Here is a 17,984-nt window from a genome sequence, read left to right on the forward strand (position 1 = left end):
GATTCTGCAAACAGAGGCCGCTCAGATGAAATTAGGGTGTTTATTTTTGATTGCTTAAACCCAGCCTCTGAGAGGGGATTTCTTTGCTTCCATTATTCTCTCAGTAACCTTCCAATTTGTCAAGCATTCACTTTTTTTTTTATTTGCTACTTATTCAGTATTTGATTTGTTTTTCTACATTCAAAGGATTTGTTTGGATACTTGCTCATAAAAAGGTTAGTAAAAATGTGCTAAACAAACACATACTGTAGTGGTTGTGTCATTATCATGGTTTTGTGAATGGTTTTAATTTGACGATGTATGGGTCAGGTCTGAATGTTAGGGCTAGTGGTAATTTGGTTATTACTGATATGTAAATGTAAAGAATGTTACTTTTTCTTTCTTTTTTTTGTTGGGTACAGTACCATGCATGGTGATGTATTTTTGTGATGGCTGTTTGGTTGTGTGAAAGTATTTCTTGCTGTCTTAAAACATTATTTCTGCTCCTATTTTTTCTATTTTTTTTATCACTGCATACATCTATAACTATCTGTGACTCGAGGCATGAAACCTTTTTATTTATGCATTCCTTATATAACTGACTTTTCTTATTGACAAGTTCCCACAGCGGGGGTTGGAATCACTTTGACTGCTCATCCTGCTACTGTCCTGAATGTAAGCTTCAGTGCCTATGAAAGAGTAAACTGTCACCTTCCAGGCTCTTCTCATTGAGTACTGTAAGCGGGGCTTAACTGAAAACCCTTATCTACAGCTATTGCCCAAAATTTTGCATTACAAAGAATTTTAGGATTGAGATATTTAATGAAAAACATTTTTAAAACTGCATGAAAATAATTTTAGATATTTTGTTTAACATCATGTAATCAGAAGCCATAACAGTAGTACAGTATTTAGATTTTGAAATGTCACATTTTTCAATTTTCAGTTTTTCGTTAAGTATATGGGAAAACTGCAAAGCAGTGTGTAATTCAATATGTTAACGTAACATTATTCAGCAGGTTTCGATTTGACTTTATGAAGCAACATGAGTTATTTCTATAGGGTGATGCAACACTTTTGGCCAAAGCTGTACTGTACTGTATAGCTGGAGTATATGTACTACAGGCTCATGTTTTATAGAAGGGTCTCATAAACATCTATCTATTACATGCAAGTAATCTTCCAGAACGTTGTGAAATATACTCTAGGCATATCTAATGGATAGCAGATTTGTTCAAAGGAAAGACAAAACAGAAAAGGTCTCAGTTAAATATTTAGAATGTGTATTGCTGGCCAGAAATTTTAGGTTTGTACTGAGACAGGCTAAATTCGTGGTAAAACAAAAGTAATGTGTGTATAATTTCATACTTCAGTTTTATATATGCTGATAGTGATTTGACATTCTGAAGAATGGGAAAAGGGTTTGTGTTTGTTATCTCAGGCTATAGCTATGGAAAGAGGTGATTTTAATGGATTTGATGGTAATTGTCTGCAGTCCTTTAATCAGAAATGTTTAATTTCCTCAAAATAAACACCAGCTGCTTTTTCTTTTATAAGCTAGGTATTCTAAAATTAAGTACAGCTATCCTTTAGCTTGTGAATAGAAGGCCCTTTAGTTTTTACAAGCAGATATTGAATTGCATGAGGACAGGTTTCTAGTTGTTTTATTTGTGTTTATTCATGTGGAGTAACTTTAAGTTTTACATTGATGTTGAACAAGTGGATACTGTCTAACACCCTTATAACTGCACAATGCCTGAGATGTGCTTTCTGTGTGGAAGGATTTCTACAATGTATTTTTTGTAAATACGTTTGCAAACCTTTTATTGCGGTTTAGTAAAAGTGTTTGAAATCTTGCATAATGAAAATAAACCGTACAGCTCTCCTAAAGCTTTTTCGAACTGTGCAAGTTGAAAATGAACAAAAGCATTTCACATACTACAGGTAATGTGCTTTTTTTTTTTTTTTTTTTTCTCCTGATAGTTTTAAAATGTTATTTTAGGTTTTGATTTCTTTTAACTCTTTACAAAATGTAATTTCAGTTTTAGAAAATGAAAATCCACTTTCAGTAGATGAAATGTTTTCATGACAATTTGAATCTCTTTTCCTGTGACCCAGTATTATTAAGTCAAACATATCGGGGAGCCAGTGATTACAGGTTTCGCAGCCGGATATCCCAGTAATTTGACTGATCCCTTGGTAATATTAGGAAAGTTGTAGCTGCCTACAGGGCTTGCCTGTCATTTCCAATCCAAGTCAAGGGACTTTCCTACAAAAATGGTTCATATCCTGTGTACCAGTGGCGATAAAGAAGAGCACTGATCTGTGGAAAAGGGGACCAAGTAGCTAGATGTAAACCATGTGTTTTTTTTGTTTTTTGTTTTGTTTTGCATTACCTGCCTCTTCCAGTTTACAACTTGTCAATTTGACATGATTGTGGAAAACCAAAAATCTGTGCACATGTAAAAACAAAAGAAATCATTTTAAATAGGTGCTATGCTGCCTAATATATCAATCTATTTTTTATGTTTTTATAGAGGAATGGGTCACTGTTCCTAAATTCAACATACAGTAAATGCTACTTTTTTTTTTTTACCTGAAAAAACGACAATTTCAATATCACACTCCGCTTTATGAAATGGTCTTGCATTTATAGTGAAGAGGCTGTTTCCCACAACTCTGGAAGGCAAAGTCGGTTTGCTTTAAATTGCTTGGCCACACTGATAATTGTACTCCGTCTTTCTTTCACAAGGCCAGTATTTATATAGGAAATTGTTTGCAAATTGACCTACTTTCTGGTTGTTGGCATGGTTAATCTGACCAAATTGTGTTCTAATTACTGTATTTGTCCACAAATGTTAATGACAGGAAGTTGGAGTAAATTGAATTTCTGTTCTAATTACGGCACATATCCTGCTGAAGAACACAAACTGCTTTAAAGTTATTATTATTATTATTATTATTATTATTATTTATTTCTTAGCAGACACCCTTACCCAGGGCGACTTAGTTATATACAAACAATACATATCAAGAATTACAGTACAATTAAAAGAAACATCTTGGGCTTCCACTGTATGAGTTAAACATTTAATTGATTCAGAATGCTGAAAAATGGAAAGGAATAGGAATTAGTTATGTAAATGGTTTTGGAATTAACGTGTGTAGCCAGTAGCTCCAGTGAAATTGAGCATTTTTCACACTCTTATTAAAATATGATTTATTTAATATGTTGACATTATGCCTTGAAAACAATTATCCATTTTTCTAGAAGGACAATTAGACTTTTAAAAAGGTAATACTGGTAATTAGTTTACAGAAGATGCATCATTCACTGTTTTGTTTGTTTGTTTGAAGATATCTGCCCAAAGTTCTGATATGGTACAGTAGATTTTTTTAATGCATCACTACATAACATAACATGCAGTTCTAGAACATGCTGTATAATTCTCCCAGTTGTGGGTTATGTAGAAGATATTGAAAGTGAGATCTCCAGGCTGTGCTGGTATGAACTACCAGGAGCAATGATGGTAATTGTTTGCAGTCCTGTATTCAGAAATGTTTAATTTCCTCAAAATAAACACCAGCTTTTTCTTTTTCTTTTATAAACTGGGTATTCTAGAATTAAATACAGCTATCATTTAGCTTGTGAATAGAAGGCCTTTAGTTTTTACAAGCAGATATTGAATTGCAGGAGAACAGGTTTCTAGTTGTTTTGTTTATTCATGTGGAGTAACTATTAAGTTTTTCAATGAATTAGAACAAGTTGATACTTATAACTGCACAATGCCTGAGATGTGCTTTCTGTGTGTGACAATGTTCTAGTTTTTTTTGTTTTTTTTTAATTTGTGTTTACAAGCTAAAGGATACTCCTTTCAAATTAAATTCCTCCTTTAAATTCCTTGTATCCAACAGCAGGAAAAATGTGTGGTTTTGTCAGAAGTGTTAAATAAATGTCAGTGATCTTGTTTCTGTGTTTTACTGAAACTGCTTATCTGTTCAGCTTGTATTTTAAATGAAAGACTAGCTAGAAACATCCTTTACAGGACACAGCAATCCGTTGTGATGGAATGTTGTTTAATGAAAAATAATTCCAGATTGACAGGCAGGGTTAGAAGAGGGAAGCGTGTGTTTGCTTTATGGGTTTTGGATGAGGGAAGAAAAAAAACAACTTTGCATGCACTTTGGGAAAGTGGAAAAATACTTGGCTGCTCCCAGAAAACTTTACCTTCATTGGTATTGAGAGGAAGATGCACATATTGACAGTTCGTTGGAGTCTGGCTAGGATCAAGTTACTGGAGATAATGGCTCAATGCCAACACTGCCTGTGTAAGGTGAAACAGTTCCTAACCGTCTCCGTCTCTGTGATTTACTGAGCCAGACTCACAGCTTGGCTGTCTCTGAAAATATATATATAAACTCTTCTGCAGTTTATTTTTGAATTCAAAAACGTGGTTGTGCATAGTTTACTGTTACTGTACTGGTGGCTTGCTGTTAAAAGCCATTACATTTTTAAACAGCTGCCTTTTATTAGGTCACTTTAAGATGAGGAAAGTTACGAAGAAACAGTGTGTATTTTGAAGCAAACATATTGGGAAGTACCAGCAAAAGGAAATGGCCTACAAAAGGGAAAAGAGAGAGGTACAGTCAGTTGTGTAAATATAGCTTAACACATTCTTTATTTAAAATGGTGACTTCTGAAATGTGTTTGGTGAGAATAGTACATGAGAGCTATAATGTTATGTAATGGTCGTAAATAACAAACATTATTTTTTTCTGCAAATATGTTTTTGTTTTTGCAAATAGACTTGTACTTTTACAGAAACTAGATAAGGTCACACCCTACACTATGGCACAATGGAATAATGTCAGCAGTGAGTGTTCATTGTGAGACATCTGAAGAGCTGCTTTCCTTTTATGGGTAGATGTTATAGCCACCTACTTTTTGCTTGTTTTCATTGTCCTTCCAGAGCCAGCAGACAGCACTGCCACACAGCAACCAGGAATGAATGAAAATGTACAGTCTTCAGCTCCCATTAGCAACAGCAGTAGCACCAGCACCATCAGCAGCAGCAGCACCACCACCTCATCAGCAATTCCTCAGCCCAACTCTGCCAACAAGCCCTGGCGCAGCAAATCCCTCAGTGCAAAGCACACCGCCACGTCTTCCATGCTGTCTGTGAAGCAGCCCAGCCAGGAGGCACCTCCAAAACCTCCTGTGGAAGCTGCCAAGACAACTCCTAATGGACAAAAATCGATGCTGGAGAAGTTAAAGCTGTTTAACACTAAAGGGGGTTCCAAGACGACAGGGGCACCCCTGGAAAGCGCTGTGTCTCGGGATGTCGGCAGCGAGAAAGCGGAGGTCCCTTCTAATGCTGAAGAGCCTGAAGATACAGAATCTGCAAGCCGGGGAGTCAATGGCACTGGAGCAGCCGCCAACAGCCCCAAAATTGCACTGAAAGGGATCGCCCAGAGGACTTTCAGCAGAGCGCTGACCACCAAGAAGAGCTCCCTGAAAAGTGCTGAGAAGGAGAAACAGAAAGAAAAGGACAAGGCGAAGGAGATCTCAAAAAGGGTGTCTGTGACGGAGAAACCGGAGACCAAGGAGGAGCCCAAAGAGGAACCGGCAGGCACAGCCATGTCAGAACCCAAAAAGACCTCCAAGATTGCTAGCTTTATTCCCAAAGGGGGGAAGCTCAGCTGTGCGAAAAAAGAGACCTCTGCTCCAGCACACAGTGGCATACCCAAACCAGGAGCCAAGACTTCAGCTACAGGGAAATCAGCGGGGGCTCCCTCATCCTCCTCCTCTGGGAAAGAAGGGGAGAGGCCCCGCAGTGCAAAGTTTGGCCCTGGTCTTTCGCTGCACAAGGGCCAACTGGACAGCAGGCACTCCAGTTCCTCCTCCAGCCTGGCCTCTTCCGAGGGGAAGGCTATTGGGGGGACTCCTCATCAAGCCATCAGTGGTGCTCAGGCAGGCACTTCCTGCAACACCCAGACGACAGGAAGTAACACTATCAGCGTTCAGCTACCTCAACCTCAGCAGCAATACAACCATCCCAACACTGCCACAGTGGCCCCCTTCATGTACAGGTAGGCACTTCTGCAGAATGGAATCACTTTCAGGTCTTGGAAGTTTTAGATCTTAATTGGAAGTTTGGTCTTAATTAGATATGCTGTGTGGGGTTCACCACTTAGCATGTTTTCTTCATTTATTCCCAGGGCTACATAAAATGCTTTGAGGCTATGTCTGGTCACAAAATATTAATCTACTTTCCTGTCAAAAGACATCAATGACAAACTGGTACGACTAGAAACTTGCAGATCTGAGCTCCCCAATAAGCTTGTATTTCTATGCAAACTTAAAAAATAAATGATCACCATACCATTTTTACAAGAAGTAGCAACATCTTTAAAGTAACTTAATCACAGGACTTACATTTCAACACACGTTTTTAATGTTAGATAGTGCCAAACAAACGAATATGATTATTTGATCTTCCCTGGTAAATTTCCAAAGAGGTGCATAGGGCGTGTAAAAGGAGAAGGAATGTCTTTTAGTTGTATCTTTGCACAAAACACCTGCTTATTGTATTTGCTCAATAAACTGCCACTGAGCTTTACGAATTTGACACAAATAGTTAGAAATCTTCCTTTCCTTCTTCATTTATTAGATAAAAGTTAAAATGAATCAAAATAACACTGGCTTCCTTATTTTTATCTTGAAGAAGGTGTACAGCAGTGTATTACAGTGTCTGTTAGATTTATATGGCTGAGTGAATTTTTATGTTTCCAGGACGTCGCCTGACATGGGACTAATGAATTATGTAAAATCAGTCAGCCTCTGTATTTGGTAGGAAGCGTGCCACATGCGTTGGTGATAGCTGGTTCATCCTACAGTGAGGAAACACTTTTGCTTGTTTTTTTAGGTCACAGACGGACATTGACGGGAATATGAACACAGACTGTGGATCTGGAGGAGGGAATGTGGATCCCGTGGCCTACAATAAAGCGGGCCAGCCTGGTGTTGAAGACCTCTCAGGTAGGCAGTGTGCTACAGTGTGCTAGCAGAGGGTGTTTGGTTCAGTTTTGTAAGAACAGCTTGCCAGCATCCTTCATTTAAAATGATTATTGTTGATACTCACTTGTTGATGAATGTTTAATGGCAGCCGTACATGTAGATATTGCCTATGCAAAAACTGTCAGCATAGCCGTGCCTGGATAAGAAAAATCCTGTACCGGTATGCAAATTCACAAAGAAATTACTCTGCGCACACAGCTCTTGGTTTGCATTCCAGAACTGTGCCTTTGTATCCAGATTCATATTAAATCTCTGTTAAGAAGCAGGATAATGGTTGTAACTGGCAGGCAGCATTTCCACTGAGGCAACTATTCACAAAAGCTGTGTTTGATGTGAGCCACCTGGAAAAGGCTTTAAAGTGGTACTGATGCATGTTTGTATGTTAATGTACTGTATGTATGAGCAGAAAAACATCCGGCGAAGCGGAGGAATGTCAGAAGCAGCACTTGGGAATGGTACATAACTCTGTGTATTATTCCACCACAGTGAACCTGAAGTGATATTACAGAAACCAAGGAAACAGTGGGGTGCAGTAAAATATTTGATTTTATTTTAAAGGCCAAAGCTGGTAACTAAATAAGATTTTAATTTGAATACCGTATATTCACTTTAACTGAATTACCAATATGCAATTCTCCAGTGAGAAACTTAGCTGTAGTATAGACTTTTGCTGACACATTGTTCTATTCGTGTTGCTGTGTATTATCACTACAGAGGTGGAGAGCTTAGTTAAACAGTGAGGTAAGTTTAGATAAAAAAAAGATCAATTAATGAAAGTTATTTAAGTGACATTATACATAGCTTTTAGAAAGAAAAAAAACAGAGGAAGGGTTAAGGAATGCCTTTGCAGTCTACTTTCTATATATTTAACAGTGGTCGTACTGATTTGGTATTGGTAATTGGTAATTTTAATCATTCAGATGAAAGTTGTCTGAAGAGGTGTGTTTGTGGACTTGAGCTCCAGTGCAGCTGGTTTTGTGCCGAGCACAGCTTCCAATGCCATGGTAGTCTAGGAATAAAAGCTAAACGGGGTGGAAGAAAGAAAGAGCAAAATCTGCATGTAAAAAGAGGTGAGGGGGTACAAAGACTGCTGATGTCATAGAGTTGCTAATGGGTTCTTAAACAGCTCTGTATGGCTGGCCCAACAAGCCATTTTGCTGTCTATCAAAGCTGTTTGAGACATACTCCAAGTGAGAGAAAAACATTCTCTCAGGGACACATAGTTCTTCATGCGTCCCAGGTGCTGCTGTGCCTGCTAGGTTTTCTTTTTGCAAGTCGTGTTTTATATAACATCCACAGACCTTACTGTGGTATAAAGGTTAAAAAAAATATATATACTTTGAAACTCAAAGATGAGCCGCTTTGTACCAAGTAGGTTTCATAATCTGTTAGGAAATAGTCAGATTTAGTTGTAGCAGAACATTGGGCAACAAGACTGGCGAAAGACTCTGGATTAAAAGCCTCTGTGCACTTTGCAGTCCTGAAACCTGCTACACCTAAAGGAGAGATCCCGTTTCTTCAAACCTAGCATTAGTTCTCTGGAGGAAATGAAAAGAGAGATGAATCCCGATGAAGGAACCTGGCCTTTCAATGTCTGCAGCCTCGGAAGATCAAATCTGTGTTGCAGGCCAATCAGCAACACGCCTGCAAGCCGTTTAGCTGAACCAGCGTTTGCCAAGCCCAGTCTGCTGGGATGCCTTAAGCAGGAGTTGTCGTATCTGCCAAAAGCAAGTTGCATTCCTGTCGCGAGTGATAGGAATAAAGAAGCAAAGGATCGAATAAAGCCACTTAAAAGGGAGCCCTGGAAAAGTGTCAGCACTGAGACAGCAAACAGCAGCAGCTTCTTTCAAGTACACGTGCAGCAGACCTGCGTCTGGGAAGGGATAGCCCGTCTCAATGAGGAGATTTTACTCACCATGCTAGATATTTGCCAGAAATTTGAAAGTAAGTGCAGTGTCAATGCCACCCTTTTTAGCGGCTCCGGTGTACAGCTAAGTGTCTGTTCTGCAAATATGGCCAAACGTTTTGCATCACTCTATAGAATTAACATAATTTGCTTCATAAAGTTGAATGAAACCTGCTGAATAATGTTACGTTAACATATTGAATTACATACCGTTTTGTAGTTTTCCATATACTTAATGAAAAATTAAAACATTTGACATTTCAAAATCTTACATGAAATACTGTACTACTATTATGGCTTCCAACAGACTTTCGCGATATCATTTTGCAGTTTCTTTGATTACACAATGTTAAATAAAATATCTAAATTATGTTCATGTAGTGTTGTTTATTTATTTATTTATTTATTTATTATTATTATTATTATTATTATTATTATTATTATTATTATTATTTAAAATTATGTATCAATCCTAAAATTCTCGGTGATGCAAAACTTTTGGCCATAGCTGTATGTCAACATGTATTGTAGAAGGAACTGTTTTCTAATCTGAATTAATTGTACTTTTTATGTCTTGCATTTTATTGCTTTTTAAAAACGGTATCTCAAATGCATGGTTGCATAGGTAAAGATAGCTGTTTTCTTTTGCCCTCCAAATCAAAATTCTTTACACTGATATTGCAAAGAAATGTTGTCCTATCAAAAGAAGATGTATGAATTGAATTGTTTTTCAGCTCTGGGCCTCTTGAATTGCCACAGTATGAAGCTATTTAACAACATTTCCATGACACAGCAGGATACCTTCCGTTCGCCAAGTCCAAACCCTACAGTGGGAGTGTGATTGGTTCCTGTACTGCAGCACTGTGATAGAGTGGAGCTGAATAAATCCTATTTAATACAGTAACACTGAAGTAACAGAAAGGGGTTGAAAACACAAGCTTTTTAATAAGAAAAAAAATGTAATTATACTAGTGACCTAATCCCTGTGATGGGGTGAAAAACACAATTGTCCCTTTTTTAAGTAGGGGTGAGAATACAAATGTATGATTTTCAATGGATTGCAGGAATAGGAAATTGAAGTATGGTGTACCTGTGACGAGGTACACCCCCGCCCCGTGCATATTTTTTGTATTTTGTATTATTATTGTTTCACTGTATGGTTTGGTGTGTTAAAAACACAATGTTTTGTTATTATTGTTTACAGCCTGGATAGGGTTAAAATGCCCCATCCAGATAAAATCAATGAATGTGATTGAGGGGTAAACTAGGTATTTAAGAGCCAGTTAATCCCACTGCCACAATATAAAAACAAGCAGCTAGTGTGTTCAGAGGCAGAACGTGACGCGAGTCGTGAGATAAGATAAAAAGAAAAATTCAAATAAAAATCGCTACTTGTTTGTTCCATGTCTGTTTTGTTTTGGCCACTGTGCAGTTTTGTTTTTATTTAAATATTGTCTCCCTGTTCTGACGTCAAGCCAATCTGTGACAGTACCCCACCAGCAGGTGTCTCTGTTAGCCGCTGTTTGATTAAAATGTGGTAGTGGTGGTTATATGATGTAAACTGTGTTGTATTGTTTCAGGGGAAGACCCAGAGACAAGGCGACAGCGGACTGTAAAGAACATTGCAGACCTTCGCCAAAACCTGGAGGAGACCATGTCCAGTCTACGTGGCACACAGGTTACACACAGGTGAGTGGCAAGGATTAGACTGCTCTGTAAAGATTTTGTAATAACTCGTGTTTCCAGTTATTACATTTTTATGGGTCTCATACAAGTTTCAGGGGAATCGTATTTCACAATTTATTCATGCAGCGGAATATCAAAAACAGCAGCTGCGTTTCTTAAAAATTGCCAAAACATACACCTATAAGGTGACAGGTCATAAACTAAACTGTTACTTGGATGGGAATCCAGAAACTGTTGAATTGCGGTTTTAAGGGCGAGCTGCGGGTGGTGACGTTTCTACAAGTTATCATTTTCATCACTCCTTTCAGAAGCAGTGTGAAATTTACAACACCAAGTTTGGTCGGTCAGTCTGCAAGGAATTCTAGTTGGAGTGTGTTGTGGAGAGAGTGCCATCTGCTGTCCGTCTAAAACAACAGTTTGCTTGTTTTGACAAAATATTTGTGTCTACATCTTTTATTTGAAGTTAACGTTTTGATCATTTTGTTTATTTAATTTAAAAAAAAAAAAAAAGTCAAAATAACAAAAAGTGAACCCCTGCTGTTTGCTTGAATAAAGGTTTTTTGTTTCCAAGGAAGATATATATATATATATATATATATATATATATATATATATATATATATATATATATATATATATATATATATATATATATATATATATATATATATATTGGGTGTATATAAAGGGCACAATATTATTATTATTATTATTGTTATTGTTGTTATTATTATTTATTTATTTATTTATTTATTTATTTATTTATTTTTAACAGCATCCCAATGAAAGGACAAATAATACAGCTAAGCGTATTGTTGAGTTTTGGTTTTAAGGCATTTGGTTTAGACTCCTATCTTCTGGATTTAGTTAATTCTGTATGGGTCAGTTGGGTCTTCTGTAATCAATAATATTATTATTCATAATATAACACATCTTCTCAATTATTGCTTTTGGTCATATTGGCAACAGACAATGGAAATAATTGGGTATCCATTTATGGTGAATCACAAAAAATATGCTAATAACTTGTAGAAAGGCAAGGTTCCCAGTAACCTGGCCTGGGGCCAATTACTAACAAGCTTGCTTGAGTCTATTTGGGGTAGCATATCTGTCTCCATGCTGCTTTGGAATACCAAACAAGGAGCAGTTTACATACCCAATCCTCAGAAAATGGTCAGATATGGCAATGTTTAATCTTTTTTTTTTTTCTTTTTTTATTATTGATTGATGTCATTGGATTCCCCATACAGTATTTTTGTTTTATTGCTAATTGTTATTATTACAGAGAAAACATACCATGCAATAATTGTCTATAGCGTTCTACTCTAGTATTGTGTAGTATTTTGGTGTCTGACTCCTGTACCGTAGTAACTGAATGCTGTAGTAATTGTACTGGTAATAGGAAATTTAAGAAACTACCCAGTATAGTTTTACAATATACACCAAAATAATACACAACCCTGTAAGAGTACACATAAGAAATGTTTGTAAGGGATGTTTAATATAGCCTTCAAGTGCTGTCTAGTTGACTATTTCTCTTGCTTTTCTATTTCCAGCACGTTGGAAACAACATTCGACAGCAACATTACAACTGAGATCAGCGGGCGCAGCATCCTGAGCTTGACGGCGAGGTCAACGCCGTTGTCTTGGCGACTAGGGCAGTCCAGCCCTCGTCTGCAGGCCGGAGATGCCCCCTCGCTGGGGAACGGGTTCCCTCCTCGGGGCAATGCCAGTCGCTTTATAAACTCTGAGTCTGGGAGGTACATGTATTCAGCCCCCCTCAGGAGACAGCTAGCAGCACGGGGCAGTAACGTGTGCAGTGCGGACCTTGCTGACAAGGATGACCTGGATTTAGAGGGAATCCACATGGAAGCTACAGGCTACATGAGCGACGGGGATGTACTTGGGAAAAATTTGCGGACCGATGATGTGTCTAGTGGGTAAGTTATTGCTTTTAGTTGTTAAAATGTAGTAGTTGTTGATTTGTGTCTGTGTTCCTTCTCTTGGCAGTATATCAGTAACCTTCCATATAACCACAAGGTGTCAGTATTTATATGATGTATGTTAGATTATGAGAGCCGACTTTATTAGCACAGTAGTTTTACTCCACCTTGTGGTGTGTTGGAGAATTAAACCAGCATTTGTGTGACTTGCAGACATCATTTTTTGTTCAATTCAGTTAGTTTTTTTTGTTGTTGTTGTTACAGTATAACCAAATATGCAAGGACTTGAAGGATGTGGATTAAAAAAAAACAGATTTTTCTGCTTTCCATTATTGTATTTAATGCCAAACTCCTTACATTTTGTCTTAATTGGCACAGCAAAAAAGCAAGACAATATTTCATGCAACTTAAATACAGAGGTGCCTAGTGAAAATAATCTGTTCAAAATGCTCTTAGAAAAATAGGGGTCATGGGAAACATTGTGTCTAGGACTGTGCATAAAGCACTGATTTTATTAGGGATTTAAAGAATATATTCTTTAAATCCAAACAGGGTTTAAATTTATGTTTTATATATATATATATATATATATATATATATATATATATATATATATATATATATATATATATATATATATATAAATAAATGTAATATAGATGCTTCATATTAAGAGATCGACCTTGCTATAGGTTGCCTATCTCGTTCATTAACTCTTTCCTTTTCTTTTCTTTTTTTTTGACCTACATTATTCCTGCCTCTTCATTTTATACAAAGCTATTTGAGTTTTTAAAACCGCTTCCTACACAGTTTGAGTGACAAGAATGCTTCCTTTAATTATCAATGGGATATGATTTTCTTTTTTTTTTTGTTTTCCCCTCAAGTTAGAGTTTAATGTACATGTATCAAATAATGTGGAGTTCAGTTTCTTTTGTGTCAAAATCACCATTACGATGTATTAGGTTATTTAGGATGTAGAGGATTGAGGAGCATTAGGAGGGCAGTTAATGGAAGCTAATTGCACTTTAATTTGTATCTGGTAGAGAAAATAAAATAAGCAGCCCGTTATTTATTTGGTGGTCACATGCAGCTAGTGTAGCTTCACTTTACTAAAGACTTCATGCGGTGACCAGTATAAGAAACTATGAATACACCCAGAAGTACCCAGTACTATGAAAAGAACCAGTAATGGCTAACAGATCGTTTTTTGGATATAAGCAGAAGGAAAACACACACACCCTTGTGGCTAATTAAGAGCGGAGTCTCGCAAGATGGTCAACACCCCAGCTAATGCACTACTAATGGGCAGGTGGTATTCATGCTAATGAAGAAGCTGCAAACACACACGCTTTCTTAAAGTAACTCTTAAAGAAACAGCTTCATTACAGCACTCAAAGGCAAATCATTTGGGTACACAGTGATATTTCGAATTTTGATAACCCACCCCTTCTTTCTCTTGAGCAGCATCTGTATTGTAGAGTACACATTTCCTTTGTCTTTAACTCTCTTGAAATTATTACAGTAGTTTTTCACTGTGCGATGCTCAGTGCCACCACATCATTTTTCATCAACCGGTATTTTTATAATGAAATGATGTGCAGCAGTAAATGTGTTAATCCTTGGCTCATTAAATGCATGAATAATTGTTCAAAGCGCAGCCAGCTATTGGGACAGTGTATGCCCATAGGCAATGGTAATAAAGAAATGATATTTTGATTGTAGTTGATTTGATCTTTCATGTATGAAGACACTGTTTGTTTGTCTGCAGCCTTGTTGGAACAGGCACATAAATTCTTGAGGTTTTGCATGTCATGTACAATGTTAATTTATTTCTGTTAAACATAGACTGAAACTGATTTTATTGGAGGGTGCAAGACAGTTGCTGCCTCTTTATTTGGCTAACAGAAGTATACAAGCTTTTGAAGCCATGATATATTTGATATATGGTGCAATGGAAGCATGACCCTCTCCTGGCTAATGCTATTTGAAAGTGTGCTGCTGTGTTCCATCTTAGCCAACATTGAGGCTGATCCAGAGCTTCATTCTGGTATTAAGAACAACTGTTACATTAGTGATATATACTATAAACGAGTGTCGGTGTCTTTGTTATTCATACAGCATCATTGCAGCGTTGCCATTGCACACTAAATATGTCGAGAGTTGTCACAAGGTGTGTGATTTGATAGCAAACATTTTCATAGCCTCATATCCGAGACACCAATGGAGAGGCTGAGAATAAGAGTAGAATGTATAAATGCATAGCCAGTGCACTTTGAGAATACATTTTTTCCATTGCCGAGTTGTGATTAACTAGAAAGGCATTTTGCTTATTAGCTGACTGCCACATTGTTCCACCCTCGAGCTTGTATTATGCAGAACCGGTTGCATGTGCAAACTTGCACCTAATTGTTGGGCTTAAGAACATGTGTACATATTTCTTTTTTTTTTTCTGAATTTTAAAATGAACTGTGCCTCCAAAGCCTTATACTTGGTGTTTTAAAAGTAAGCTGTTTTTAATTAGACAACCACATATGTCTTTTAAGTTCATCAGCATGGTTAAGATTTCAAAGTATAATTTATTTCAGAAGTTTAATTTAGAGAGCTTTTTTTAATGAACAATAGGCTGATTTAACATAATTGCTTTTGCGAAATTCAACTAGGCGGAGGTAGAACATTCTAATGTAGTGATTTACTGGCCTTACACTTGACAGATGTTCAAACCACTGATCTTAAATCGATGTACCCGTTATTAGCTTTATAATTAGCTGGTCCCATGCTTGAAGTGCTGCGATTTTCTGGTTCTTCGCATGTTTTTTAACTGCTGCTTTCTGGTACCTTTTGGTGGTCAGATTGCAGCTTGACCAATTGATTGAGTTTGAAATGCAACACATGAAGTGATCAGGGTTACAGGAAGCAGCAATAACTTTTCATCTATAGCATTGTCTTTGGAAGCTTTTGGAATCTGCACCAGAACCAAAAGATCAACAGAAGAAAAAGACCACCATTGATTATATACTAGTTCTGTGATTTGTTGAGTTTGAATTAATATAAGACATAGCTGAACATGCGATAAAGGAGAAGTTATGCATTAGACTTTTAAAACACTGACTTACATGAGCCACTCCAGAGAATGTACTGTGATAGAAAAAGTTGTTTAGAATAAAATAAGCTGTTTTTCAGGGTTTGATTTGTGTACAGTACACACCACATAGAACTGTTTCCTGCTAAGTGTTCTCTTTGTATTAGTTAATCATTAAGTGTTGAAGCATTATTATTTTATTAAGTAGTGGCTTCACATTTCTGTTCACAGGTGGTAAACCTGAGATAGTAAAAAGAACACAAAAGACGGAGACAGTCTGAGACAGCTGGGGTGGTAAAGGCTGTAATTGACTTGAGGTCTTTTCATCAAATGCTCATCGTCCTCTTACCAAATGTGCCTGAACAAATAACCTAAGAAATGGCACCTACTTCACAATGGGGAAGTTGTTGTTTTTAAATAGCTGTTCCACCAGATGATAGTAGCCTTTGGAAAGCAAACGATTTGAGTGTGTAATTGTACTGCAAACAAATGGCTGTGACTCTGCTCACAGTTGCTGCCTCAGTCTGCTCCAGCGAAGTGGGTGCTGTCCAGGAAGTAGATTCCTGTGTGCTCTTTCTTTGCAGAGGGGCGTTTCTAAGGTTGACTGTGACTAGATTGTGCTTCGGAGGGGATTAATAGACAGCACCCACAGTTGAATAAAAATGTTAGCCCTTGGAGGTGCTTCTGTGTCTCTGTGCTGGAGATTGCAGTACTGTAGCCTTCCAGTGGTATCTGATATCACTGATTGAGTCAGCCCTTGCGTGTCTTGTTTTTATTTTACATCGAGTGTAAAGGTTGCTGTTATCTTTCCATTGTATTTTAAGATTAAACATTAAACAAAAAAAACCCCAACAAATACATGAAAATCATGAAACTGCAAAGATGGAAAGCTAGTAGTTTAAACCACGGATCCGCTCCTTCTAATATCACTCAGGAATTTTGTAATGTTTTAGGGATTTGATTAATTTCTTTTTACACCCAAAAAAGGATAGTCTTCCTTATTGTGCACCAAAATAGATTACTTGCAATGGCATTAAATTAACTCAGACTAAGAACGAACATTGAACTGTTTACAGCCTCTGCAGTGTGTTTATCTAAAAGGGTTAATGAACTGTTCTGGTAGATGTCTCTCGTTTTTTTGGGGGGGTGGGAGGGGTGGGGGGCGGGTGGGGTGTGACATCAAGAAACCTAAACAGCTATTAACATGGAAGTGCCTCAGGTGCATTTGGAAACGTGGTGCTTTGATTCCTGATCTTAAGATGAAACACCCCAAGAAATGGTACTTGAGGATAAAATTATTTATTTATTTATTTTTAAAGCATCTGCTCTGTTCAGTATAAATTATAGGTGTACATCATTTTTATTATTATTATTATTTTTTTATTTGAGCCAAGATCATCCCTTATTAGTTTAGATTCCAACCCTGTGTCTGCAACAGCACAATTAACTGTCTGATTGCTTAGGTTCAACATCAGTGTCTTTTATGAAATCCAGAAGATATTTGTATTGTATGTAGTACAGTACTGGTGGTTTCAATGTAACATTTCAGTGCACCTACAGTATAGTAATCCTTTTATATTTTAATTATGAATCAATCTTTCTGTTAAATTGTTGGTAATTCTCTTCCCAAATAATCAACTGACTTCTGTTCCTTCACAGTAGCTTCCTTTTTAAATAAACTGACCACAACAAAAATAACGTGTACAATACACCACTGCAAGTTATCTGATTTGCTATCTTACAACCTTAGGCAATTCTGTGGCCAGCCCCCACTATCACTAGCTAAGCAACACCTACTGCCACAGACCCCTGGAGGTGTCTTCCTGTGCTTGCAATTTAAAACAGCACAAACCTGCAGATCTGATTCTGAGCTCCCCCCAGGCATCCCTCCTCCTGGCTCCCTCCCATCAGATAAATAATTGGGACTGGTTCCCATGCCAGCTGCGACTCAGTGTCACAGTGATATGTTGAGACTGTAGAGAGAGAGAGGGGGAGAAGGAGTCAAAGAGTCAAGGCTGGCACAGTATACGGCACACATTCCAGCACTCCTCAGCTTGAAGCTGATCGACTTGGAGAAGGCATCTGAATGGTTAACATTTGAAACAAAGGCTGCTGACTGGGGGATAAGACTTGCAGCAAGACTTACTCCAAGAAAAGTCTTATTTCTGTAGAACTTTGAAAAAGAACTGCAGATATTTCTGAAACGTTGCTGCTCAGGTTGATGGTTTGTTCATTTGGCCTGTTTTGTTTGAAAAACTGGAAGTAGAAGGATTATTTATTCACTTTGTGGCTTGGGACTGATTGCTCTAATGT

The 17,984-nt window shown here is 37.4% G+C and overlaps 1 protein-coding gene across 16 annotated transcripts in view; it reads left to right on the forward strand.

Moving 5' to 3' along the window:
* Positions 1-17,984, forward strand: part of LOC117432042 (neuron navigator 2) — a 179,897-nt gene that overhangs the window by 112,200 nt on the left and 49,713 nt on the right. For all 16 annotated transcript variants that reach the window (XM_059002531.1, XM_059002534.1, XM_059002519.1 and 13 more), the window contains 4 exons: positions 4,950-6,069; positions 6,906-7,018; positions 10,544-10,652; positions 12,206-12,589. In XM_059002531.1, the coding sequence (XP_058858514.1) occupies positions 4,950-6,069; positions 6,906-7,018; positions 10,544-10,652; positions 12,206-12,589 (1,726 nt within the window). The remainder of the gene's footprint in view (positions 1-4,949; positions 6,070-6,905; positions 7,019-10,543; positions 10,653-12,205; positions 12,590-17,984) is intronic.

This window comes from Acipenser ruthenus, chromosome 27, assembly GCF_902713425.1.
Source record: "Acipenser ruthenus chromosome 27, fAciRut3.2 maternal haplotype, whole genome shotgun sequence".
NCBI lineage: Eukaryota > Metazoa > Chordata > Actinopteri > Acipenseriformes > Acipenseridae > Acipenser > Acipenser ruthenus.